Source organism: Anolis sagrei, chromosome X (genome assembly GCF_037176765.1).
Source record: "Anolis sagrei isolate rAnoSag1 chromosome X, rAnoSag1.mat, whole genome shotgun sequence".
NCBI lineage: Eukaryota > Metazoa > Chordata > Lepidosauria > Squamata > Dactyloidae > Anolis > Anolis sagrei.
Genome location: NC_090034.1, coordinates 105,284,196 through 105,310,013, shown reverse-complemented (window position 1 = coordinate 105,310,013; position 25,818 = coordinate 105,284,196). Strand labels below are relative to the sequence as shown.

General features: G+C 47.7%; 1 protein-coding gene across 1 annotated transcript in view; it reads right to left on the bottom strand.

Annotated features, from left to right (window-relative positions):
• LOC132780991 (leucine-rich repeat and fibronectin type III domain-containing protein 1) overlaps positions 1 to 25,818 on the bottom strand; it is a 179,072-nt gene that overhangs the window by 11,358 nt on the left and 141,896 nt on the right. Inside the window, exon 2 of the mRNA XM_060784892.2 lies at positions 2,824 to 4,230. Coding sequence (XP_060640875.2) covers positions 2,824 to 4,199 — 1,376 coding nt within the window. The 5' untranslated portion in view covers positions 4,200 to 4,230. The remainder of the gene's footprint in view (positions 1 to 2,823; positions 4,231 to 25,818) is intronic.

Genomic DNA, 25,818 nt, shown 5'->3' with positions numbered 1-25,818 from the left:
CAGCTCTGATCTATCTCACTGCCTGGATATATCTGTCTCCTTCTCTCAGCCTCTTCCCAAATATACCCTGCTCCTGTGGCACCATTTTAGGGCGAGAGACACATCCTTTTTGCCACCTTGGCCTTTCCCAAACCTCTGTTTCCATGTTTCCAACCAGTAGTAACAAAGGCTGGAGTGACTGAGATGGAAACCTTTGCTTTCTTCATTTTGGGAACTAACCCAGGTGGCACAGTGGCTTAAACTGCTGGGCTGCTAAAGTTGTGGACTGAAACATCACAGGTTTGAATCCGGGGAGCGGTGTGAGCTCCCGCTGTCAGCTCCAGCTTCTGCCAACCAAGCAGTTCAAAAACATACAAATGTGAGTAGATCAACAGGTACCGTTCTGCTGGGAAGGTAACAGTGCTCCATGCAGTCATGTCAACCACATGACCTTGGAGGTGTCTACGGACAACGCCGGCTCTTTGGCTTAGAAATGGAGATGAGCACCAGCCCCCAGAGTCGGACACGACTGGACTTAGTGTCCTTTGTGAATTCCCTGCTCTGGTGGGAAGGTAATGGCTCTCCATGCAGTCATGCTGACCACATGACCTTGGAGGTGTCTACGGACAAAGCCAGCTCTTAGAAATGGAGATGACCACCAACCCCCAGAGTCAGACATGACTGTACTGAATGTCAGGGGAAAACCTTTACCTTTACCTTATCTTCTTCCTTTCAGTTGTTCCAGTAAGATCATGCAAAAAGTGGGCCCTAGAAATAATATCATATGAAAGCTGACTGGCACAACCTGGAGATCACAACCAGACACAGTGAAGACATCTGCCCTTGAGCTATGCTACTCTGCTGCTGAGTATGCATACCCAGTGTGGAACACATCTCACCACGCTAAAACAGTGGATGTGGCTCTTAATGAGACATGCCACATTATCATGGGGTGTCTGTGCCCTACACCACGGGAGAAATTACACTGCTTAGCCGGTATTGCACCACCTTACATCCGCCGGGAAGGAGCAGCCAATAGTGAAAGGACCAAGGCAGAGACACCTCCAGCTCATCCCCTGTTTGGGTATCAGTCAGCATGTCAACGACTTAAATCAAGAAATAGTATTCTAAGATCTACAGGGACGCTCGCTGGAACACCTCAGCAAGTGAGAGTCCAAAAGTGGCAGGCACAACCCAGCACCTCAAACAATTGCTGATACCAAATGAGAGCCTCCACCCTGGGCACATAGAAGACTGGGTGACTTGGAAGGTGCTGAACAGACTGCACTCTGGCACCACGAGATGCAGAGCCAACCTTCAGAAATGGGGCCACAAAGTGGAATCCATGACATGCGAGTGTGGAGAAGAGCAAACTACTGACCACCTGCTGCAATGCAACCTGAGCCCTGCCACATGCACAAGGGAGGACCTTCTTATAGTAACACCACCAAGTGGCCAGCTACTGGTCAAAGGACATTTAATCAACTACCAAGCTTGCAAACTTTGTGTTTTGTTTGTTTGTTTGTTTGTTAAAAAAATGCAATGCAACTGTTTGGTCTGCTCCTGACACAATAAATAAATAGCAAGATCATGGCCTACATTGGGACAGTTAATAACCAATTTCGTGTGGGCATACATAAGCTGATATCCTACATTGTCCAGCCTATGCTGGACAATGTAGAGAGTGCCAAAAATGAATAATAATAATAATAATAATAATAATAATAATAATAAGTTATAACCCACCACCATCCCCCCAAAGGGGACTCGGGGTGGCTAACATGAGGTCAGGCCCAAAATAATACAACATAATAAACACACAATAACGAAATACAACATAACAAAATATGAAATAATGAATAAATCAACAATATAAAGCAGCATAATAAAATCAGACAGAGAGGCACTCTCAAACTCTACTGTGGGTTGCGTATATGAGAAATCTCAGGCTACGCCCCATAGCCAAACACTGAATGATGGCACCTTCTTCCAAAATCTAAAGGGCAGGTGATGTCCGGGATTGCGGCGCAGCTGGCTGAGTGTCAGCTGCCTTAAGATCACTCTGACCAAAAGGTCATGAGTTCGAAGTCAGCCCGGGTTGGAGTGGGTTTCCAACCAATTGTGTGTAGCCTGTTGTTGACCTTTGCAACCCGAAAGACAGTTGCTTCTGTCAAGTAGGAAAATAAGGTACCACCTTAAAGTGTGGGGAGGCTAAATGAACTGATTTATGAGGCCATAAAGAAGACTCTAGCAAAGCATTCCAGCGGGGAAGCATGCGGGGAATGTGGAAGTGCTTCATCAGCATCGCAGATGGACGATGAAAGCGACAGCTCCCCTGGTGGCCAGAAAAAGTTAAATAACCTCTGTGTATGTCTGTATATGTTCGTATGTCAAAAATTGGCATTGAATGTTTGCCATATATGTGTACACTGTAATCCGCCCTGAGTCCCCTGCGGGGTGAGGAGAAGGGCGGAATATAAAAGCTGTAAACAAATAAAAATAAATAAATGTCCGCACCCTACTTCAGGCTGTTGCCCATCACCAGATGCATCTCTACTCCTCCATGGTCTACAACTGTTACTAGGAGTACTTTGTAGAGCATGGAAGTGAATAACAACCTCTGCAATTATGAGAAAGCGGGCATGCAGGCCTAAGGTGGGTTTACGTACGCATATGTTACTAACAGGATGGCAGAGAGAGTCATCCCACAACATGGCAATCCGTCCTCACATTTGGAGGGTGCCAAGATGCCACCTTCTGTGCTCTTTCCTCATGGCATCATCAGGGTGGCACATGATATGTGAACATGACACATTAGATCAACCCCCAACCCACTTGGCTCACCTGTAAACCAAAGAGTCATCCAAGGAGCTGTTGTATTGGATCTGGTACATACGGATGCCAGGGATGTGCCGCTCGGAGGGCCAATGGATGACCACCGAGGTGGACGTCAGATCGGCGGCGACGATCCTCTTGTCCAGGTGGTTCTTGGTGTCATTGGCACCGGATTTGGAGGAGGTGGTGATGTCGGAGGAGCCGGGGTCAGGTTCCTTCATGTGGGCAGTGTTGTTGACAAGCAAAGGGAGGGGGACGATGCAGATTTCGACAGGGGCGGTGGCCTCTCCAGCTGCATTGGAGGCAATGCAGGTGAAGATGCCGTTGTCCTTCAAGGTGGTGATGAGGACATCCAAGGTGCCGTTGTCGTAGACCGTGGCCCGGGTTGTGTTGTGGATCAACTTGCCATCAGGTGCGATCCAATGGATGGAGGGCTCTGGGTCCCCCACCGCTTTGCACTTGAGGCTCACCCCTTGTCCTTCCATGATGAACGCCTTGGTCGCGTATTGGCGGGTGATGAGAGGAGGTTCGCATATGAACTCTTCTTCAGGGATGGACCAGAAATACTTGTCCATCAGGTGTTCTGGAGATGCGCAGGTCTCCAAATCGTCCTCTCGCGTTAACCTCCGGAGCCAAAGAAGCTCACAGTTGCAGTGCAAAGGGTTGCCTCCAAAGCTGATGGTCAAGGAGGAAGGGTGAGTCCCACGGACATTGGCCAGCACTTGAGCCCTCAAGAAGAGATTGTCTGGGGGCAACTTCTGGAGCCGGTTGGAGGTCATGTCTAACCTTACCAGCTTCTGGAGTTGGGAGAAGGTGCCCTCGGCAATGTGGTCGATGAGGTTGTGGTCCAGCGTGAGGGTGTTGAGGCTCACCATTTGCCCGATGGCTTCCCACGGCAGTGTCTCCAGATTGTTGTAAGACAGATCCAGGTCTTCCACGGTGGAGAGGAACTCATTAAAGGAGGATGCCTCGATGTTGTTGATCTGGTTGTTCCCGAGGATGAGGTGCCGGAGGTTGCTCAGCCCTCGGAAGTGCTCGTTCTTCAAGGCGGCCAAGCGGTTGCTGTTCATGTGCAGGGCCCGTAAGGCACGCAGGTCGGAGAAGGCGAAGGGCATGATCTGGCTGATGGTGTTGCGGGAGAGGGTGAGGTGCACCAGGTTGGTCATGTTGGAGAAGTCCTTCCGGCGGATGACGGTGATGAAGTTGTCTGTCAGGCGCAGCTCCACCGTGCGCCGGTCGATGGAGAGCGGCACAAAGAGGAGGCCCGTTTTGGCACACAGCATGGTCAACGTCGGGGAGATGTTCTGGCAGATGCAACGGCCGGGGCAGTGCTGAGCTTTCGCCATGGTGCCAAGCATCAAAAGTGGCAGGAAAAGCTTTTCCATGGTACTGGCACACACCGTACCAGTGGAGGCCCTGCCGAGAGGAGAAAAACAAGTCAATTAGCATGACTATAACTCCGTGATGGTGGTCACCTCCCTCCCATGGCTATTGAAGGACCACAGCAATGCCCTCTGAGGCTGGGCAGAGGAGCCTTTGGATGTTACACAAGGTGTTAGTAACTAGAAGATGTTAAAGAAGAATAATGTCCACATAACCTTGAGTATCATACATGTATACACAATAATATATTGTCAGTGATCTTGGCAATGACTGACAATATGTTATTTTCATCTATGCTGATGATCGTGCCATCACCGCTCAAGCAGGGAGCTTTGATCTAGTTGAACAGAAGCTCTCCAAACTTCTAGGTGCTCTTACTACCCATTACACGGAAAACCAGCTGATCCCACTCTGTTGGTTCACAGGAGCTGTCTTCATAGATCTGTCAGCAGCTTATGATACTGTAAACCACCGCCTCCTCCTGAGAAAAATGTATAGTATCACAAAGGACAATCACCTCACCCACCTCATAGGAAACCTGCTACAAAACAGGAGCTTTTTTGTTGAAAAGCAGGGCCAGAAAAGCAGATGGCGGGAACAGAACAGCCTGCCTCAGGGGAGCGTGTTTGCTCCATCCATGTTCAACATCTACACAAATGACCAGCCACTGCCAGAAGGGACAGAGAGTGTCATCTATGCTGATGACCGTGCCATTACTGCTCAAGCAGGGAGCTTTGGGATGGTAGAACAGAAACTTTCTGAAGCTCTAGGTGCTCTTACTGCCTATTACAGGGAAAACCAGCTGATCCCTAATCCATCTAAAACACAGACATGTGCCTTTCACCTTAAGAACAGACAAGCATCCCGAGCTCTGAAGATCACCTGGGAAGGAATCCCAGTGGAGCATTGCAGCGCACCCAAATACCTGGGAGTCACTCTGGACCGGGCTCTTACCTATAAGAAGCACTGCCTGAACATCAAGCAAAAAGTGGTTGCTAGAAACAATATCATACGAAAGCTGACTGGCACAACCTGGGGATCACAACCAGACACAGTGAAGACATCTGCCCTTGCGCTATGCTACTCTGCTGCTGAGTATGCATGCCCAGTGTGGAACACATCTCACCACACAAAAACAGTGGATGTGGCTCTTAGTGAGACATGCCGCATTATCACCGGGTGTCTGCACCCTACACCACTGGAGAAATTACACTGCTTAGCCGGTATTGCACCACCTGACATCCGCCGGGAAGTAGCAGCCAATAGTGAAAGGACCAAGGCAGAGACATCTCCAGCTCATCCCCTGTTTGGGTATCAGCCAGCACGTCAACGACTTAAATCAAGAAATAGTATTCTAAGATCTACAGAGACACTCGCTGGAACACCTCAGCAAGCGAGAGTCCAAAAGTGGCACGCTCAAACCCAGCACCTCAATCTGTGGATGATACCAAATTAGAGATTCCCCCCTGGGCACACAGAAAACAGGGTGATTTGGAAGGCGCTGAACAGACTGCGCTCTGGCACCACGAGATGCAGAGCCAACCTCAAGAAATGGGGCCACAAAGTGGAATCCACGACATGCGAGTGTGGAGAAGAGCAAACCACTGACCACCTGCTGCAATGCAACCTGAGCCCTGCCACATGCACAATGGTCTGGTTGCCCCTGACATGATAAAATAAATAAATAAATAAATAAATAGTAATCCTGACATGAAGAGTCTTTTCGTTTCCAAAAGGACTTTATTGTCCACAATCAGTAGCCTTCCCAGCACAAGGAATTTTTGTCAAGACCCTTCTTGAATGACCTTTACAAAGACTTACATGCCAATTGCTCCCAAGATCATAAGTCACACTTTGAACTCACTGAGAAGGAGTCTTTTCCTTCCTTCCCGAGATCCCAGTGCAATTAAACTTTTGATCATTTCCTGAAGACTCCTTTAAGGTTCATGCCAGGTGGCCTCTCCACATACACAACAAACACATGTCCCCAGTTATCCCCCAAGACAAGACTACAAAAGGAATCGTGACATTTACATGCAATACTTGGGAAAATACTCCGGAATTACATTTGGTTTCTCCCATGTTAATTTAATTATTCATCTTCACACAGGAAGATGAAATAGTTGGAGGATATGCACTTCTATTTCAAGGTCTGGTTGGATCTCATGTTTAGCCTGCAGTAGAGAAGACTGAGAGGAGACATGATTCCCATGTATAAATATGTGAAGGGAAGTCATAGGGAGGAGGGAGCAAGCTTGTTTTCTCTTGCCCTGGTTAGACCACATTTGGAATACGGTGTCCAATTCTGGGCACCACAATTGAAGGGAGATGTTGACTCTAAGCTGGAATGTGTCCAGAGGAGGGCGAGTCAAATGATCAAGGGTCTGGAGAACAAGCCCTATGAGGAGCGGCTTAAGGAGCTGGGCATGTTTAGCCCGAAGAAGAGAAGGCTGAGAGGCAACATGATAGCCATGTATAAATATGTGAGAGGAAGTCATAGGGAGGAGGAGGGAGCAAGCTTGTTTTCTGCTGTGCTGGAGACCAGGACGCAATGGAGCAATGGCTTCAAACTACAAGAGAGGAGATTCCATCTGAACATGAGGAAGAACTTCTCCACTGGGAGAGTTGTTCAGCATTGGAACTCTCTACCCCGGAGTGTGGCGGAGGCTCCTTCTTTGGAGCGTTGAAGCAGAGGCTGGATGGCCATCTGTCAGGGGTGATTTGAATGCAATATTCCTGCTTCTTGGGGGTTGGACTGGATGGCCCATGAGGTCTCTTCCAACTCTTTGATTCTATGATTCTATGATTCTATGAATGTAATTTTCCTGCTTTTTGGCAGAATGGGATTGGACTGGATGGCCCATGAAGTCTTTTCCAACTCTAGGGTTCTATGTATTCCACCATCGAAGTCATTGATAGTGTTTGGAGGCTTGGATTATAACTTGGAGACTATATGGATGATCCTCCACCTAAATCTTGACACACCATCTGCATTGGTTTTAAGTAAGTGTGGAGCAGAATTATATGGGATGGAGTGGGACAAAGTAGAGACCTAAAGGTAAAGGTAGTCCCCTGACATTAAGTCCAGTCATGTCTGACTCAGGGGTGTGGTGCTCATCTCCATTTCTAAGCCGAAGAGCCGGCGTTGTCTGTAGACACCTCCAAGGTCATGTGGCTGGCATGACTGCATGGAGTGCCGTTACCTTCCCGCCGGAGCGGTACCTATTGATCTACTCACATTTGCAGTTTTCGAACTGCTAGGTTGGCAGAAGCTAGGGCTGACAGCGGAAGCTCACGCCGCTCCCCAGAATCGAACCTGCGACCTTTCAATCAACAAGCTCAGCAGCTCAATGCTTTAACCCACTGCGCCACCGGTGAGACCTAAAAGACTCCCCAAAAATCTTCTGCTTGGAACAATGGACTGAAGGAGACATCCAAAAGCGAAGCTGAACTCTTCTTGAATATCAACATACGGATGACTCTCCACCCCAAATCTTGACATACTCTCCACCCTTTGGCTTTGTGTGAGTGTTGAGTAGAACTGGAATGGAGTTGGATGAAGTGGAGATGGAGAAGGACCCCCAGAATCCCCTTCTTGGAAGAACTGCCCAACGGAGATGCCCAACGTGCCTCCTGGACTTTCCAAAAACCAAGGCCCTGGAGAGCTGGAGAGCTCTGTCTCCCAGCTCCGTGTCGTGACGCCGCCAAGCCACCGCTGCGGTTGTGTTCCCTGCCTGTTCAGACGCTTGGCTTTGTCTGCCTCCTGGAGAGAGTGCCACGAGCAGCGGCACGCCATTGTGATGGCAGGGGCGTCAAAGCGCCCAGACGAGGGGAGAGGCTCCTTGCCTCCTACCCGGGCAGCTATTAATACCCTGCCTATTATGCTGCCGGATGACTGAGGTCCCTCTTGGTGATGAGGCATTCAGCGATGCACCGCCTCTCCCACAAAGGCCGGCTGCCTCACGCTCCTCTGAAGAGCCCTTCACCCACCAGCCGTTACCTTGGGAGAAGGATGCTCTCCTTGAAGCTGTAGGATGAGGAGCAGGCACTCGCAAAGGCATTGCAAACTTGTAGGTGGGGCTGCTGTTGCAGCCATGGTCGTCGTGTACCATCATGTCGCTCTCTTATTGCAACGACAATAAAGTAGACATGTCGTCGGCTTTTCTAGGGCTCAGAGTGTCACTTATCCAAGGTCATTGAGTGGGTTTCTGTGGCCAAGCGAGGAATTCAACCTCAGTCTCCAAGTTTCAAGTCACTGTCAATGATCTGGATGATGGACTGGAAGGCATGCTTCTTGCTTATCCAATTTGGGAGGGATAGTAATACCCCAGAGGATAGAAACATAGAATCCTAGAGTTGGAAGAGACCTCCTGGGCCACCCAGTCCAACCCATTCTGCCATGAAGCAAGAAAATCGCATTCAAAGCACCCCTGACAGATGGCCATCCAGCCTCTGTTTAAAAGCTTCCAAAGAAGGAGCCTCTACTATACTTTGGGGTAGAGCAGTGGTTCTCAACCTGTGGGTCCCCAGATGTTTTGGCTTTCAACTCCCAGAAATCCTAACAGCTGGTAAACTGGCTGGAATTTCTGGGAGTTGTAGGTCAAAACACCTGGGGACCCACAGGTTGAGAACCACTGGGGTAGAGAGTTCCACTGCTGAACAGCTCTCCTTACAGTCAGGAAGTTCTTCCTCATGTTCAGGTGGAATATCCTTTCTTTCTTGTAGTTTGAAGCCATTGTTCCATTGCGTCCTGCTCCCTCCTCCCTATGACTTCTTTATGCATGGCTATCATGTCTCCTCTCAGTTTTCTCTCCTGCAGGCTAAACATGCCCAGCTCTTTAAGCTGCTCCTCATAGGGCTTGTTCTCCAGACCCATAATCATTTTAGTCACCCAAAATGAACTACACAGGATCCAAAATGAACTTCGCAGTTTGGCTCATTTGCCAAAAGGAACAAAGTGAATATGCATCAATTGGAGGATAGTGTCTAGATCGATGGAAGTAATGCTACCCCTCTATTCTGCTTTGGTTAGACCACACCTGGAATATTCTATCCAATTCTGGGCACCACAATTCAAGAGAGATATTGACAAGCTGGAATGTGTCCAGAGGAGGGCATCTAAAATGATCAAGGGTCTGGAGAACAAGCCCCATGACGAACGGCTTAAAGAGCTGGGCATGTTTAGCCTGAAGAAGAGAAGGCGGAGAGGAGACATGCATAAATACGTTAGAGGATGTCATAGGGAGGAGGGAGCAGGCTTTGTTTTCTTCTGCCCTGGAGACTAGGACGCAATGGAGCAATGGCTTCAAACTACAAGAAAGGAGATTCCATCTGAACATGAGGAAGAACTTCCTGACTGTTAGAGCCATTCAGCAGTGGAACTCTCTTCCCCGGAGAGTGGTGGAGGTTCCTTCTTTGGAAGCTTTTAAACAGAGGCTGGATGGCCATCTGTCAGGGGTGCTTTGGATGCAATATTCCTGCTTCTTGGCAGAATGGGGTTGGACTGGATGGCCCAGGAGGTCTCTTCCAACTCTAGGATTCTATGATTCCTCCCAGTCTTCTCTTCTGCAGGCTAAGCATGCCCAGATCTTTAAACCGCTCCTCATAGGGCTTGTTCTCTAGACCCTTGATCAACAGTGACAAATGCAAGATACTCCACTTTGGCAGAAAAAAACGAAATGCAAATATACAGAATGGAGGACAATGCCTGGCTCTATTAGATTTATGAAGTAGCAACGAAAATAATTCTTTGGTTGGGGTTCACCACAGCATGAGGAACTGGATTAAGGCGTCACGGCATTAGGAACCACTGAACAAGAGTATAGTGTCGAGACGGAGGGAAGTTATAGTCCCACTCTATTGTGTTTTGGTGAGACCTCACCTAAAATCATAGAATCAAAGAGTTGGAAGAGACCTCCTGGGCCATCCAGTCCAACCCCATTCTGCCAAGAAGCAGGAATATTGCATTCAAATCACCCCTGATAGATGGCCATCCAGCCTCTGTTTAAAAGCTTCCAAAAAAGGAACCTCCACCAAGCTCCAGTGTTGAGACTCAGCATTCTGGCACCATACCTACTACTAGTAGTAGGAGAAGAAGAAGAAGTGATGCAGAAGCAGAGGAGAATCAGCGTCAGCTGAAACGTATTCGTGACATCTTTCTGGCTTCCAGTGGTTCGGAAGACTTTGCAGGATTCAGCCCAGAGGAAGCTATGGAAGCAGATTACAGGGGAGTAAAGAGAGTGGCCAGTGAGTCTGGCAGAGAGTTCCACTGCTGAACGGCTCTCACAGTCAGGAAGTTCTTCCTCATGTTCAGATGGAATCTCCTCTCTTGTAGTTTGAAGCCATGGCTCCATTGCGTCCTAGTCTCCAAGGAAGCAGAACACAAGCTTACTCCCTCCTCCTCCCTGTGGCTTCCTCTCACATATTTATACATGGCCATCATATCTCCTCTCAGCCTTCTCTTCTTCAGGCTAAACATGCCCAGCTCCTTAAGCCGCTCCTCATAGGGCTTGTTCTCCAGACCCTTGATCATTTTAGTCGCCCTCTTCTGGACACATTGTCAATATCTCTCTTGAATTGCCCAGAATTGGACACAATATTCCAGGTGTGGTCTAACCAAGGCAGAACAGAGCATGGGGAGCATGACTTCCCTGCATCTAGACACTATGTGCCTATTGATGCAGGTCAAAATCCCATTGGCTTTTTTTTTGCCACTACATCACATTGTTGGCTCAAGACAGTGTCCAGTTCTGGGCAAAGCAACTCAAGAAAGAGATGGCCAAAAGGGAATGCGTACAGAGAAAGAAGACGGACAGGGTCAAATATCTGAAAGCCAAGCCTTATGAGGAGCAGCTTGGGGAGCTAGGTATCGCCCCAAATATATCGGCAGGGAAGAGCAGCCGCTGTCAATGTCACCCCCATGATCCCAGTCGTAGTCTTCACAGAGGGTTATGGGCCCTCCCCAGAGCTCTCTGAAACCAACACTAGACTCACCGGAATTTTTATTTTTTTGATCCTGGTCCAGAACTATCATTACCATCCTCTTATATGTGCTTTAGAAGGAGCTCTCCTTTTGATTGTGTTTTGCTTTTTGCAGACAGCAGAGGGAAAGCGGCTGCGGCATGAAAGAAAGCACCAGACAGACATCAACACAATAGAGTCTTCTTTGGCGATAAAGAAGGGGCCAGACAGGGAGAAGGACTTGGCAGTGATCCCAGGTGGAAAGAGGCCGGAGAGAGAGAGAGAATAACCGCGTTTCCATCCTCAGCTCTGAAATATAGGACGTTTTGCTGGGAGAAGTAAACTCCTGCCAATTCAAGGGCCAGAAATGGATGAGTGGCCCATATGCATGTCACTCACGTCTGGGTTGTTCAAGAATGGGCACCTCACCTGAAAATAATCCCCTCTCCAAGATTAGCTGTTCCTTATCATAGAATCATAGAATCAAAGAGTTGGAAGAGACCTCCTGGGCCATCCAGTCCAACCCCATTCTGCCAAGAAGCAGAAACATTGCATTCAAATCACCCCTGACAGATGGCCATCTAGCCTCTGCTTAAAAGCTTCCAAAGAAGGAGCCTCCTTCCACCACACTCCGGGGCAGAGAGTTCCACTGCTGAACGGCTCTCACAGTCAGGAAGTTCTTCCTCATGTTCAGATGGAATCTCCTCTCTTGTAGTTTGAAGCCATTGTTCCATTGCGTCCTAGTCTCCAGGGAAGCAGAAAACAAGCTTGCTCCCTCCTTCTCCCTGTGGCTTCCTCTCACATATTTATACATGGCTATCATATCTCCTCTCAGCCTTCTCTTCTTCAGGCTAAACATGCCCAGCTCCTTAAGCCGCTCCTCATAGGGCTTGTTCTCCAGACCTTTTATCATTTTAGTCGCTCTCCTCTGGACACATTCCAGCTTGTCAATATCTCTCTTGAATTGTGGTGCCCAGAATTGGACACAATATTCCAGGTGTGGTCTAACCAAAGCAGAATAGAGGGGTAGCATTACTTCCCTGGATCTAGACACTAGGCTCCTATTGATGCAGGCCAAAATCCCATTGGCTTTTTTTCCCGCCACATCACATTGTTGGCTCATGTTTAACTTCTTGTCCACAAGGACTCCAAGATCTTTTTCACACGTACTGCTCTCGAGCCAGGCACTGTCCTCCATTCTGTATCTTTGCATTTCGTTTTTCCTGCCAAAGTGGAGTATCTTGCATTTGTCACTGTTGAACTTCATTTTGTTAGTTTTGGCCATTCATCTCTCTAATCTGTCAAGATGGTTTTGAATCCTGCTCCTGTCCTCTGGAGTATTGGCTCTCCCTCCCAATTTGGTGTCGTCTGCAAACTTGATGATCCTTCCTTCCCTGAGCTCCCCCTTTCCCCTTCAAAGGGAATAATAATGGAATGAGGGATATGCTGAACTCATATTGGTGCACAACTAAAACTTGTGCGCCAGTTGAGCCTGTACCTTGGGAAGTCTGATCTGGCCATAGTGGTCCACGCTCTTGTTACATCCCGAATAGACTACTGCAACGCACTCTACGTGGGGTTGCCCTTGAAGACTGTTCGGAAACTTCAACTGGTCCAGTGAGCGGCAGCCAGATTGCTCACCGGAGCGACATACAGGGAGCACACCACCCCCCTGTTGTGTCAGCTCCACTGGCAGCCGGTTCAGTTCCGAGCACAAATCAAGGTGCTGGTCTTGACCTATAAAACCCTGTATGGTTCCGGTCCAGTGTATCTGTCCGAACGTATCTCCCTCTACGTCCCACCTCGAAATTTGAGATCATCTGAGGGGGCCCTGTTCTTGACTCCATCGCTATCACAAGTGAGGTTGGTGGGGACGAGGAGCAGGGCCTTCTCAGTGGTGGCCCCTCACCTGTGGAACTCACTCCCGGGGGAAATTAGGGCATCAACATCCCTCCTCTCCTTCAGGAGGAAGGTAAAGACGTGGCTTTGGGACCAGGCCTTTGGGCAATCTGACAACTAGATAAGGGTAACCAGACGAATGGGACTAACAGGACTGACAACTGCGGAATTGGAAATTGAACTATGAGCTAGCAAACGTTGACTGTCAATGAGGAGAAACTGGTTTGTATTGATTTTATCGGTTTTATGGGAGTAATGTAAGAAATGTTGTTTAATTGTTAATTGATGTTATTTTGTTTTACTATTGTTTGTAATACGGGCATCGAATTGTGCCTTGTTTTTGTAAGCCGCCCTGAGACCCCTTCGGGGTGAGAAGGGCGGGGTAGAAGCAACCGAAATAAATAAATAAATAAAATAAAATATTGGTTGCTCTTTTCTCCTGCAAAGGTTACAGGATGAAATATGGAATGGGGGTCTTTCACCAGACCCTGGAGCTACGTGTCAGCCATAGCAGAGCACCTGATGAACCAACCTGGAGACAGCATTGTGCTGGTACAGCTGTTCCAGGAGCTCCAATACTGTTTGCTTTGCATTAAATGTTTGTTTGCAATCCCAGGCTTGGGATTTTGCAGCAGGGTGGCTTCCTGTTATAGTTTGCAATCATAGGGCAAGCCACCTGTCAATTATAGTTAGGTCCCCTGGTCCCACCCCTTTTTGAGTTTTGGAGGGAAGCCTCACAGAGAAGCCTTTCACACAGGACATAAAACCATGAGCTCCTGTAGTCTGGTCAGCCTCACGTCGATACCAGACAAGATTCTGGAAAAGACTGTCAAGGAAGTGGTCTGCAAACACTTAGAAACAAATGCGGTCATCGCTAATAGTCAACATGGATTTATCAAAAACAAGTCATGCCAGACTCATCTGATCTCTTTTTTCGATAGAGTTACAAGCTGGGTAGATGCGGGGAATGCCGTGGACGGAGCGTACATGGATTTCAGGCAGGCCTTCTTCGACAAGGTCCCCCATGACCTTCTGGCAAGGAAACTAGTCCAATGTGGGCTAGGCAAAACTACGGTGAGGTGGATCTGTAATTGGTTAAATGGACGAACCCAGAGGGTGATTCTCACCAATGCTTCCTCTTCATCTTGGAAAGAAGTGACCAGTGGAGTGCCACAAGCAGGGTTCCGTCCTGGGCCCGGTCTTGATCAGGATCTTGATTAATGACTTAGATGAAGGGTCAGAAGGCATGATCATCAAGTTTGCAGATGTAACCAAATTGGGAGGGAGAGCCAATACTCCAGAGGACAGGAGCAGGATTCAAAACGATCTTAACAGATTAGAGAGATGATGGGCCAAAACTAACAAAATGAAGTTCAACAGGGACAAATGTAAGATACTCCACTTTGGCAGGAAAAATGAAATGCAAAGATACAGAATGGGGGACAATGCCTGGCTCGAGAGCAGGACGTGTGAAAAATATCTTGGAGTCCTTGTGGACAAGAAGTTAAACATGAGCCAACAATGTGATGTAGCAGCAAAAAAAAAACCAATGGGATTTTGGCCTGCATCAAGAGGAGCATAGTGTCTAGATCGAGGGAAGTCATGCTACCCATGCTCTATTCCGCTTTGGTTAGACCACACCTGGAATATTGTGTCCAATTCTGGGCACCACAATTCAAGAGAGATATTGACAAGCTGGAATGTGTCCAGAGGAGGGCGACTAAAATGATCAAGGGTCTGGAGTACAAGCCCTATGAGGAGCAGCTTAAGGAGCTGGGCATGTTTAGCCTGAAGAAGAGAAGGCTGAGAGGGGATATGATAGCCATATATAAATATGTGGGAGGAAGCCACAGGGAGGAGGGAGCAAGCTTGTTTTCTGCTTCCCGGGAGACTAGGACGAAATGGAACAATGGCTTCAAACGACAAGAGAGGAGATTCCATCTGAACATGAGGAAGAACTTCCTGACTGTGAGAGCCGTTCAGCAGTGGAACTCTCTGCCCCGGAGTGTGGTGGAGACTCCTTCTTTGGAAGCTTTTAAACAGAGGCTGGATGGCCATCTGTCAGGGGTGATTTGAATGCAATATTCCTGCTTCTTGGCAGAATGGGGTTGGACTGGATGGCCCATGAGGTCTCTTCCAACTCTTTCATTCTATGATTCTATTCATGACAGGTGGAAGCCATTCAGTTGCAAAGGTCTAATCGACTAGCTCAGAAGAGACGCTCAGGCCCATAGCCAGGATTTTGATGGGGGGGGGGCTGAGTTTGGTTCGGGGGAGGGGGCTAAGTCTGAGTGAAAGAGGGTCTACCCTAGCAAACCTTTTGTTTCATTACCCCAATCCCCCCATGCATATGGGATATATTGAGCATGGTGATCAGATCATGATATGAATAAACATAACAGTCTAAATAATGTACTAGTAAGGCCTTCTCACAGACTACCATGAGAATTTCGGGGAGGGGTGGTGTGCTGGTACAGCTGTACCAGAAGCTCTCACTTTATTTGCTTTGTATTAAGTGTTTGCTTGCAGCCCAAGGCTTGGCATTCTGCAGAAGGGTGGCTTCCTGTTAAAGTTTGCAGTTATAGGGCAGGCCCCCTGTTCATCATCGTTGAGTTTGGTTCTGCCCCCTGTTCAGGACAATTGAGAAGGGAAGGGAGCCATTTTTAGTCAGTCTCAGCAAGGAAAGTCAATGTACAGGACGTGTACAGACTTCTCCTGTACAAAGGCTTCAACCCTTAAGACCTCCCAGGTGGACGGGGGACGGGACCAGTCTTAAGAGCAAAAGGATTCCCAAAGATTCCCAGGGAAAGAGCCCTAAAGCTCTGAGGAATTTCGGAGGGAAAAACAGCTTTGAATATCCAAGAACTCCAGCTGAAGTGACTACAGGCCTACTGGTAGGTCCACTCGGTGCTTTGAGACGCAGTTCAACCCGGCAGTGGCGCCCACATCAGTTAGGTTTAGGTTCACAGTTAGCCTGGGAGAAGTTTGGAAAGGGATTTTCCTTTAGAGTAAAGTAACAGTTAGAAGCCACCAGTTGCACAAAAGCCTGGAAGCATTTGTTTAACCTTTTGAAGACAAAAGAAGTTTCTGTTGATTGTTCACCAATAAAGACTTTGTTATGTTTCACAAGCCTTCCAAAGACTGTTTATGGTGAAAATCCTTAAGAATTTCTCTTCGGGCCCCCTGGCTTCCCGCTGGGCTAAAGTTGCACGTCCTGTTTTAAAAGCAATTCATTTCGAGCCCAGCGCGTGAAGAGAACAGGTGGGGTTGGGAGGGATTGACTTTGTCATTTGGGAGTTGTAGTTGCTGGGATATATAGTTCATCTGCAAACAAAGAGCATTCTGAACTCCACCAATGATAGAATTGAACCAAACTTGGCACACAGAACTCCCATGACCAACTGAAAATATTGGAAAGGTTTGGTGGGCATTGACCTTGGGTTTTGAAGTTGTAGTTCACCTACATCCAGAGAGCACTGTGGACTCAAAACAATGATGAATCTGGATCAAACTTGGCATGAAAATCAATATGTCCAAATGTGAACTCTGGTGGAGTGTAGGGAAAATAGACTTGGCATTTAGGAGTTGTAGTTGCTGGGATTTATCGTTCACCTACAGTCAAAGAACATTCTGAACCTCTCCAAGGTTAGACCACCATGAGAATTTCCCCCGGTGACATGCCTGCTCACAGCTGTAAGGTTTTTTGGTGGCAACATAAATAACTGGTGTTTGCAGTAGCCGTTTGCTGGCAGCAACGTCTTGAAATAGAGCTAAAGTCCGTATCTTGTTGATGAACTACGTGTTTTGGATATTGACTTGGACATTTGGTGAGACACTCTGTTATTTGGCTTAGTGGAATGGATATTTGGACTACACTCCTGCTTTGAGCCTCTGCTTGTAGTGATTACTGTTGTGATTTCTGAATTGCCTCTGATTATCCTGCTTGAAGTATGGTTGCATCTCTCGACAGATAGGAAAGGAACTGGAGCCAAGGCACAAGGGAGGTGTTTCTCCCTCATGCATGAAATATGGAGAGAGGGTCTGTCATCAGTCCTTTCGAGGAGAGAGGGTGGGTTATAAATAAATAAGTATTATTATTATTACTACTATCATCATCATCATCAGCCAAGGGAACCAAAGCACAATGGAGCTGTACCAGGCTGCTCTTCTCTCCCTCAAGGGCCATAACATCGAATACGAAGGGAGGATCTCTCACCAGCCATTGAAGCCAAGGCACAATGGAGCTGTATCAGGCGGCTCTTCTCTCCCTCAAGGGCCATAATATAGGATATGAAGGAAGGGTCTCTCAACAGCCACTGAAGCCAAGGGCACAATGGAGCTGTACCAGGCTGCTCTTCTCTCCCTCAAGGGCCATAACATCAAATGTGAAGGTAGGATTTCTCATCAGCCATTGAAGCCAAGGTGCAATGGAGCTGTACCAGGCTGCTCTTCTCTCCCTCAAGGGTCAAAGCATGGAATACAAAGGGAAGGTCTCTCATCAGCCACCGAAGGAAGCCAAGGCACAATGGAACTGTACCAGGCTGCTCTTCTCTCCCTCAAGGGCCATAACATCGAATATGAAGGGAGGGTCTCTCACCAGCCATTGAAGCCAAGGCACAATGGAGCTGTACCAGGCTGCTCTTCTCTCCCTCAAAGATCATAAAATGGAATACAGAGAGAGGGTCTCTCACCAGCCATTAAACCAAGACACAATGGAGCTGTACCAGGCTGCTCTTCTCTCCCTCAAGGGCCAAAGCATGGAATACAAAGGGAAGGTCTCTCACCAGCCACTGAAGGAAGCCAAGGCACAATGGAGCTGTATCAAGAGGCTCTTCTCTCCCTCAAGGGCCATAATATAGGATATGGAGGGTCTCTCACCAGCCACTGAAGCCAAGGGCACAATGGAGCTGTACCAGGCTGCTCTTCTCTCCCTCAAGGGCCATAACATCAAATATGAAGGTAGGATTTCTCATCAGCCATTGAAGCCAAGGTGCAATGGAGCTGTACCAGGCTGCTCTTCTCTCCCTCAAGGGTCAAAGCATGGAATACAAAGGGAAGGTCTCTCATCAGCCACCGAAGGAAGCCAAGGCACAATGGAACTGTACCAGGCTGCTCTTCTCTCCCTCAAGGGCCATAACATCGAATATGAAGGGAGGGTCTCTCACCAGCCATTGAAGCCAAGGCACAATGGAGCTGTACCAGGCTGCTCTTCTCTCCCTCAAAGATCATAAAATGGAATACAGAGAGAGGGTCTCTCACCAGCCATTAAACCAAGACACAATGGAGCTGTACCAGGCTGCTCTTCTCTCCCTCAAGGGCCAAAGCATGGAATAAAAAGGGAAGGTCTCTCACCAGCCACTGAAGGAAGCCAAGGCACAATGGAGCTGTATCAGGCGGCTCTTCTCTCCCTCAAGGGCCATAATATAGGATATGAAGGGAGGGTCTCTCAACAGCCACTGAAGTCAAGGGCACAATGGAGCTGTACCAGGCTGCTCTTCTCTCCCTCAAAGGCCATAAAATGGAATACAGAGAGAGAGTCTCTCACCAGCCATTAAACCAAGACACAATGGAGCTGTACCACGCTGCTCTTCTCTCCCTCAAGGGCCAAAGCATGGAATACAAAGGGAAGGTCTCTCACCAGCGACTGAAGCCAAGGGCACAATGGAGCTGTGCCAGGCTGTTCTTCTCTCCCTCAAGGGCCATAACATCGAATATGAAGGGAGGGTCTCTCACCAGCCATTGAAGCCAAGGCACAATGGAGCTGTACCAGGCTGCTCTTCTCTCCCTCAAGGGCCAAAGCATGGAATACAAAGGGAAGGTCTCTCACCAGCGACTGAAGCCAAGGGCACAATGGAGCTGTGCCAGGCTGTTCTTCTCTCCCTCAAGGGCCATAACATCGAATATGAAGGGAGGGTCTCTCACCAGCCATTGAAGCCAAGGCACAATGGAGCTGTACCAGGCTGCTCTTCTCTCCCTCATGGGCCAAAACATCGAATTCGAAGGGAGGGTCTCTCACCAGCCATTGAAGCCAAGGGGACAATGGAGCTGTACCAGGCTGCTCTTCTCTCCCTCAAGGGCCATAACATCGATTATGGAGGGAGGGTCTCTCACCAGCCATTGAAGCCAAGGCACAATGGAGCTGTACCAGGCTGCTCTTCTCCAAAGGCCATAAAGTGGAATACAGAGAGAGGGTCTCTCACCAGCCATTAAACCAAGACACAATGGAGCTGTACCAGGCTGCTCTTCTCTCCCTCAAGGGCCAAAGCATGGAATACAAAGGGAAGGTCTCTCACCAGCCACTGAAGCCAAGGGCACAATGGAGCTGTACCAGGCTGCTCTAGAGGAGGAAGATAGATAGATAGGAAAGGAACTGGAGTCAAGGCACAAGGGAGGTGTCTCTGGCTGCTCTTCTCTCCTTTCCAGGCCAAAGCCATGGCAATGGGAAAGGAGGAAGGGGCTTCCAGCAGCCCTGAACCCAAGCCATGGCCGAGCTGTGCCGGGCTGTTCTTCTCTCCCTCTGAGACCAAAACAATGTACTTTCGAGCAGGAACATGGCGCTCCCACTAGCAACCTGTGCGGAGGACCATTATATCCCATCCAGAGCAATGTAGGCTCTCTTGCGTGAATCATGTGTTCTTAAAATATATATGAATCAACCTACAAGTCTCTTTTATTTTTAAAGAGCTCCTCGTCTGAAGGCAAGCGCATCACAGGTAGGAGGGCCCTCGATTAGCCAGTTTTGTCACCAAAGGCTGAGTGGGCTTAGGACTGACCTTTCCAAAAGGGAAAATATTAAGTTGTTTTTATTAACTACTTCGTCGTTTTTTTTCGATCAAGTCGTTTATTTTTTTTACGCACGGCATTTAATGCCGGCCCCAATGGGCTCTTTCTGAACCCAAAGTAGGAAAGGTGGAATATATGAATATTTTAAGTGTATAAATAACACCGACCTATTTCATGGAAAAGGGAAACGTAGCACTGTCTTGTCTCTCAAAGTGAGAGCAAAAGGAGCTGGGTGAATAATGCCAAATCCTTCGTATCCTACGATCACCAACTTCACGTTCTCTTTACTCCAGATGCTTAATTTTTACCATGGCACCCAGGTATGTAAAGTGGTAGCTCAGAACTTCTCAACTAATGTTGAGAAAAAAATTCCAACAATTTTCCATGTCAGATCTTGGAAATAAGACTTCAGATGGACTACAAATCCCTTAAATACTTCAGCCATCATAGTTCATTTTCTGGCTAGACTACTGCAATGCAAGCCCTGTGGGGCTGCCCTTGGAGACAACCCAAAACCTTCAGCAAAATGGGAACGGCTAGACTGCAACAGCTTATAGAAACTCTGTTGCATGACACTGTTGGCTCATGTTCAGCTTGTGATGTACTAAGACACAATAGTTCATTTTCTGGCTAAACTACTGCAATGCAAGCCATGTGGGGCTGCCCTTGGAGACAACTCAAACCCTTCAGCAAAATGGGAACAGCTAGACTGCAACAGCTTATAGAAACTCTGCTGCATGGCACTGTTGACTCATGTTCAGCTTGTGATGTACTAAGACACAATAATATTATGTTAAGCGGTACCCAGTTATTTAAAGTGGCAGCTCAGAACTTCTCAACTGATGTTGAAAACAATTTTCCATGTCAGATCTTGGAAATAAGACTTCAGATGGACTACGAATACCCTAAATCCTTCAGCCATCATGCTTAGCCCTCATAGTTCATTTTCTGGCTAGACTACTGTAATTCAAGCCATGTGGGGCTGCCCTTGGAGACAACTCAAAACCTTCAGCAAAATGGGAACAGCTAGACTGCAACAGCTTATAGAAACTCTGCTGCATGACACTGTTGGCTCATGTTCAGCTTGTGATGTACTAAGACACAATAATTCATTTTCTGGGTAGACTACTGCAAGGCAAGCCCTGTGGGGCTGCCCTTGGAGACAACCCAATACTTTCAGCAAAAACAAAACAAAACAAAACAAAATAACCCAGAAACTCTGTTGCATGACACTGTTGGCTCATGTTCAGCTTGTGATGTACTAAGACACAATAATATTATTCTAAGTTGACATGGTCTTCCCTGTAGTAGTCACCTACGGATGTGAGAGCTGGACCTGAGGGAAGGCTGAGCGAAGGAAGATCGATGCTTTTGAGCTGTGGTGTTGGAGGAAAGTGCTGAGAGTGCCTTGGACTGCGAGAAGATCCAACCAGTCCATCCTCCAGGAAATAAAGTCCGACTGCTCACTGGAGGGAAAGATACTAGAGACAAAGTTGAAGTACTTTGGCCACATCATGAGGAGACAGCAATGCCTAGAGAAGACAATGATGCTGGGAAAAGTGGAAGGCAAAAGGAAGAGGGGCCGACCAAGGGCAAGATGGATGGATGGCATCCTTGAAGTGACTGGACTGACCTTGAGGGAGCTGAGGGTGGTAACGGCCGACAGGGAGCTCTGGCGTGGGCTGGTCCATGAGGTCACAAAGAGTCGGAGACGACTGAACGAATGAACAACAACAAGTTGTACCCAGTTATTTAAAGTGGCAGCTCAGCACTCAACTGATGTCTCTAATACAATCTTCCATGTCAGATTTTGGAAATAAGACTTCAGATGGACTACAAATCCCCTAAATGCTTAAGCCATCATGCTTGGCCATAATAGTTTATTTTCTGGCTAGACTACTACACTGCAAGCCATGTGGGGCTGCCCTTGGAGACAACCCAAAACTTTCAGCAAAAACAAAACAAAACAGAAACTCTGTTGCATGACATGGCTGGCTCATGTTCAGCTTGTGATGTACTAACACAATAATATTATTCTAAGTGAGGACTATTCTAAAGCCTTTGACTGTGTGGATAATAATAAATGGTGGCAAGTTCTTGGTGGGATGGGCATCCCAAGCCACCTTCCCTCTCTCCTGAGGAATCTGTCCAAGGACCAAGTAGCAACAGTCAGAATTGACCACGGAACAACAGACGGGTTCAAGATTGGGAAAGGCGTACGGCAAGGCTGCATCCTCTCACCCAACCTTTTTAACGTGTATGCAGAACACATCATGTGAGGATGTGCGGGGCTTGAGGAATGCAAAGCTGGGGTGAAAATTGATGGAAGAAACATTAACAACCTCAGATATGCAGATGACACCACTCTGATGGCCGAAAGCGAGGAGGAGCTGAGGAGCCTTCTAATCAAGGTGAAAGAAGAAAGCGCAAAAGCCGGGTTGCAGCTAAACATCAAAAAAACCAAGATTATGGCAACAAGAATGATTGACAACTGGGAAACAGAGGGAGAAAATGTGGAGGCTGTGACAGACTTTGTATTTCTAGGCGCAAAGATTACTGCAGATGCAGACTGTGGCCAGGAAATCAGGAGACGCTTCCTTCTTGGGAGGAGAGCAATGTCCAGTCTCGATAAAATAGTAAAGAGTAGAGACATCAGACTGGCAACCAAGATCCGCCTAGTCCAAGCCATGGTCTTCCCTGTAGTCACCTACGGATGTGAGAGCTGGACCTTCGGGAAGGCTGAGCGAAGGAAGAGAGAGGCTTTTGAGCTGTGGTGTTGGAGGAAAGTTCTGAGAGTGCCTTGGACTGCGAGAAGATCCAACCAGTCCATCCTCCAGGAAATAAAGCCCAACTGCTCACTGGAGGGAAAGATACTAGAGACAAAGTTGAAGTATTTGGCCACATCATGAGGAGACAGGAAAGCCTAGAGAAGGGAATGATGCTGGGGAAAGTGGAAGGCAAAAGGAAGAGGGGCCGACCAAGGGCAAGATGGATGGATGGCATCCTTGAAGTGACTGGACTGACCTTGAAGGAGCTGGGGGTGGTGACGGCCGACAGGGAGCTCTGGCGTGGGCTGGTCCATGAGGTCACGAAGAGTCGGAGACGACTGAACGAATTAACAACAACATAAATATAACAACAACACAATAGTTATTGTTGTTGTTGTCACCATTTGATAAAGAAGCTTGGCTTTGATCCCCTCCTCAATCTTTAGGGCTTTGAGAGAGGGAGATAAGAAGCCATCATCCCTTGTTGCACCTTTGCCTCTGCTTTTTTCTGGAGCACAAGGCAGCCATCCATCTGCTGACCTTCAGGTGGTTGCTTCCCTCCCGTCACTCCCTTCCAGATGGGTTTTTCCGCAAGAGCCGGCAGCGGCTTCTGCTGACTCAGTTCCCCGGGGAGCCTGAGTCGGAGATGCGGCAAGAGCTGCCAGGCAGCCACAATGTTCACGGCTGAAGCCACAGCGTCGAGCCGGAGTTGCACAGCATGTTTGCATCCGGCGCGTCGCTCTGGGTCCTACGGGCCAGGGTCCATCCCGAGAGCGGAGTGCATCCCTGCATCCTGGGGTGCCGGCTGTCAACACGGATGACGGGATCCCGAAAGATCTGCCCCAAAGAGACGAAAGATGACAAGCGCTTGATGCCACGCGGTGGAGTGTGACACGATTGTCACCGTGCCTGGAAGAACGGCAGGAAAAATGGCAGAAAGATGGGAGGCAGTTGGCTCCTATTCTGCAGATTGGCACCACTTTAACAGCTATGGCTCCATGCGATGGAATGATGGGATTTGTAGTTTTGTAAGGTGTTCGGTCTTCTCTGGCTCAGAGTGCTGGTGCATCACCCAACTACAACTCCCAGGATTCAAAATCTAGCACCACTTTAACAGTCATGGCTCCATGCGATGGAATGATGGGATTTGTAGTTCTGTAAGGTGTTCGGTGTTCTCTGTCCCAAAGTGCTGGTGCATCACCCAACTACAACTCCCAGGATTCAAAATCTGGCACCACTTTAACAGCCATGGCTCCATGCGATAGAATTATGGGATTTGTAGTTCTGTAAGGTGTTTGGTGTTCTCTGGCCCAGAGTGCTGGTGCATCACCCAACTACAACTCCCAGGATTCAAAATCTGCACCACTTTAACAGCCATGGCTCCATGCGATGGAATGATGGGATTTGTAGTTCTGTAAGGTGTTCGGTGTTCTCTGTCCCAAAGTGCTGGTGCATCACCCAATTACAACTCCCAGGATTCAAAATCTGGCACCACTTTAACAGCCATGGCTCCATGCGATGGAATGATGGGATTTGTAGTTTTGCAAGGTGTTCGGTGTTCTCTGTCCCAGAGTGCTGGTGCATCACCCAACTACAACTCCCAGGATTCAAAATCTGGCACCACTTTAACAGCCATGGTTCCATGCGATGGAATGATGGGATTTGTAGTTTTGCAAGGTGTTCGGTGTTCTCTGTCCCAGAGTGCTGGTGCACCACCCAACTACAACTCCCAGGATGCAAAATTCAAATCTAAACTGCAGAACGATTTGTAGTTTCATGCCACAGAGAAGGTGAAAGACCCTTGTACCACTACAACTCCCATCATGCCATCCCATTCACTACATCCCATCATGCCAAACCGCATTAATTTAGCAGTGCAGATGCACCCAAAGGATTCTCTTGATTGTCATCATCAATAATGGGAACTTTTCAGTTTGCTATTTTGGTGACTATCGACGCCAAATCTTTGAATGAAGACTTATGGGATAAATAATTTTTTTTAGCATGAGGATGATGATGATTATATATTATTGTTGTCATTTCCAAAGTGTACACATCATGACATAGCTACTGGGAGAAATGGTTTTGCAAGACTTTTAGCCTGGGAGTTGTAGTTTCACCAGGTTGTCAGCCTTCTGTGCCAAAGCGAGCTGGTCACTCACCAAACTACAACTCCCAGGATTCCATAGCATCCAGAGGTGCATGTTAATGCGAAGTCAAACATCATCCATTCAATGGCGTAGAATTGTCTTAGTATTTAGCTGCGTTGAGTCCCCTTTGGGAAGGGCAGGACATTAGCACAGCAGGCTAATTGTTGCCAATTGAAAGACTGACAGTTCAAGCCCGGTTTGGGTGAGCTCTTGGCTGTCAACCCAGCTCCTGTCCACCTAGCAGTTCGAAAACAGCAACGTGAGTAGATAAATAGGTACCAGCTTAAAAAGCGAGGAGGCAATAAAGGTGTCCATAAATGACATACTGACAATTCAATCAAGAGGCTTTTACAGACAACAACAACAACAACAACAAAAAGATGGACTGAATGCACCTCCCCGCCCCCATGGCCAGAGGTCAAGCACAGCCTTCAGATGTTGGAAATGGAAAGAAAGCCTATACCTCTGTTTATGTATTGTTTATTCTGTCAATTGTATAATGAAATTGAAAGGAGAAAAAAGGAGGAAACCATGAAAATGAACAAAATCTGGTTACCAGTATTAAAAAAATCTAAAATTACAACAGCACAACAACAGAGAGGAAACAAACAAGGAGATCTAATCACCTCTCAACAAAAGTTTGCTCCAGGCACTGTCAGGCCATTATATGCTAATCAAGGTGGTCAATTGAAACATTCACACATAGCTCCAGCAGACAAGAGTCCTTTGTCCCACCCTGGTCATTACACGGATATATAAACCCATTTTCCTAGTTCCAACAGACCTCACTACCTCTGAGGATGCTTGCCATAGATGCAGGCGAAACGTCAGGAGAGAATGCCTCTAGAACATGGCCATATAGCCCGAAAAAACCTACAACAACCCAATGGAATTGAATGTTTGGCTATATGTGTTATGTATAAAGTTTGTATGCTGTTCTGAGTCCCCTGCGCGGTGAGAAGAGCAGGATAGAAGTGATTTAAATAAATAAAAAAAGTATAAATAAATATATTAATAATTTAGACCATTTCCTACGTTCCTTTGTTTTTTCAAATCCCTTT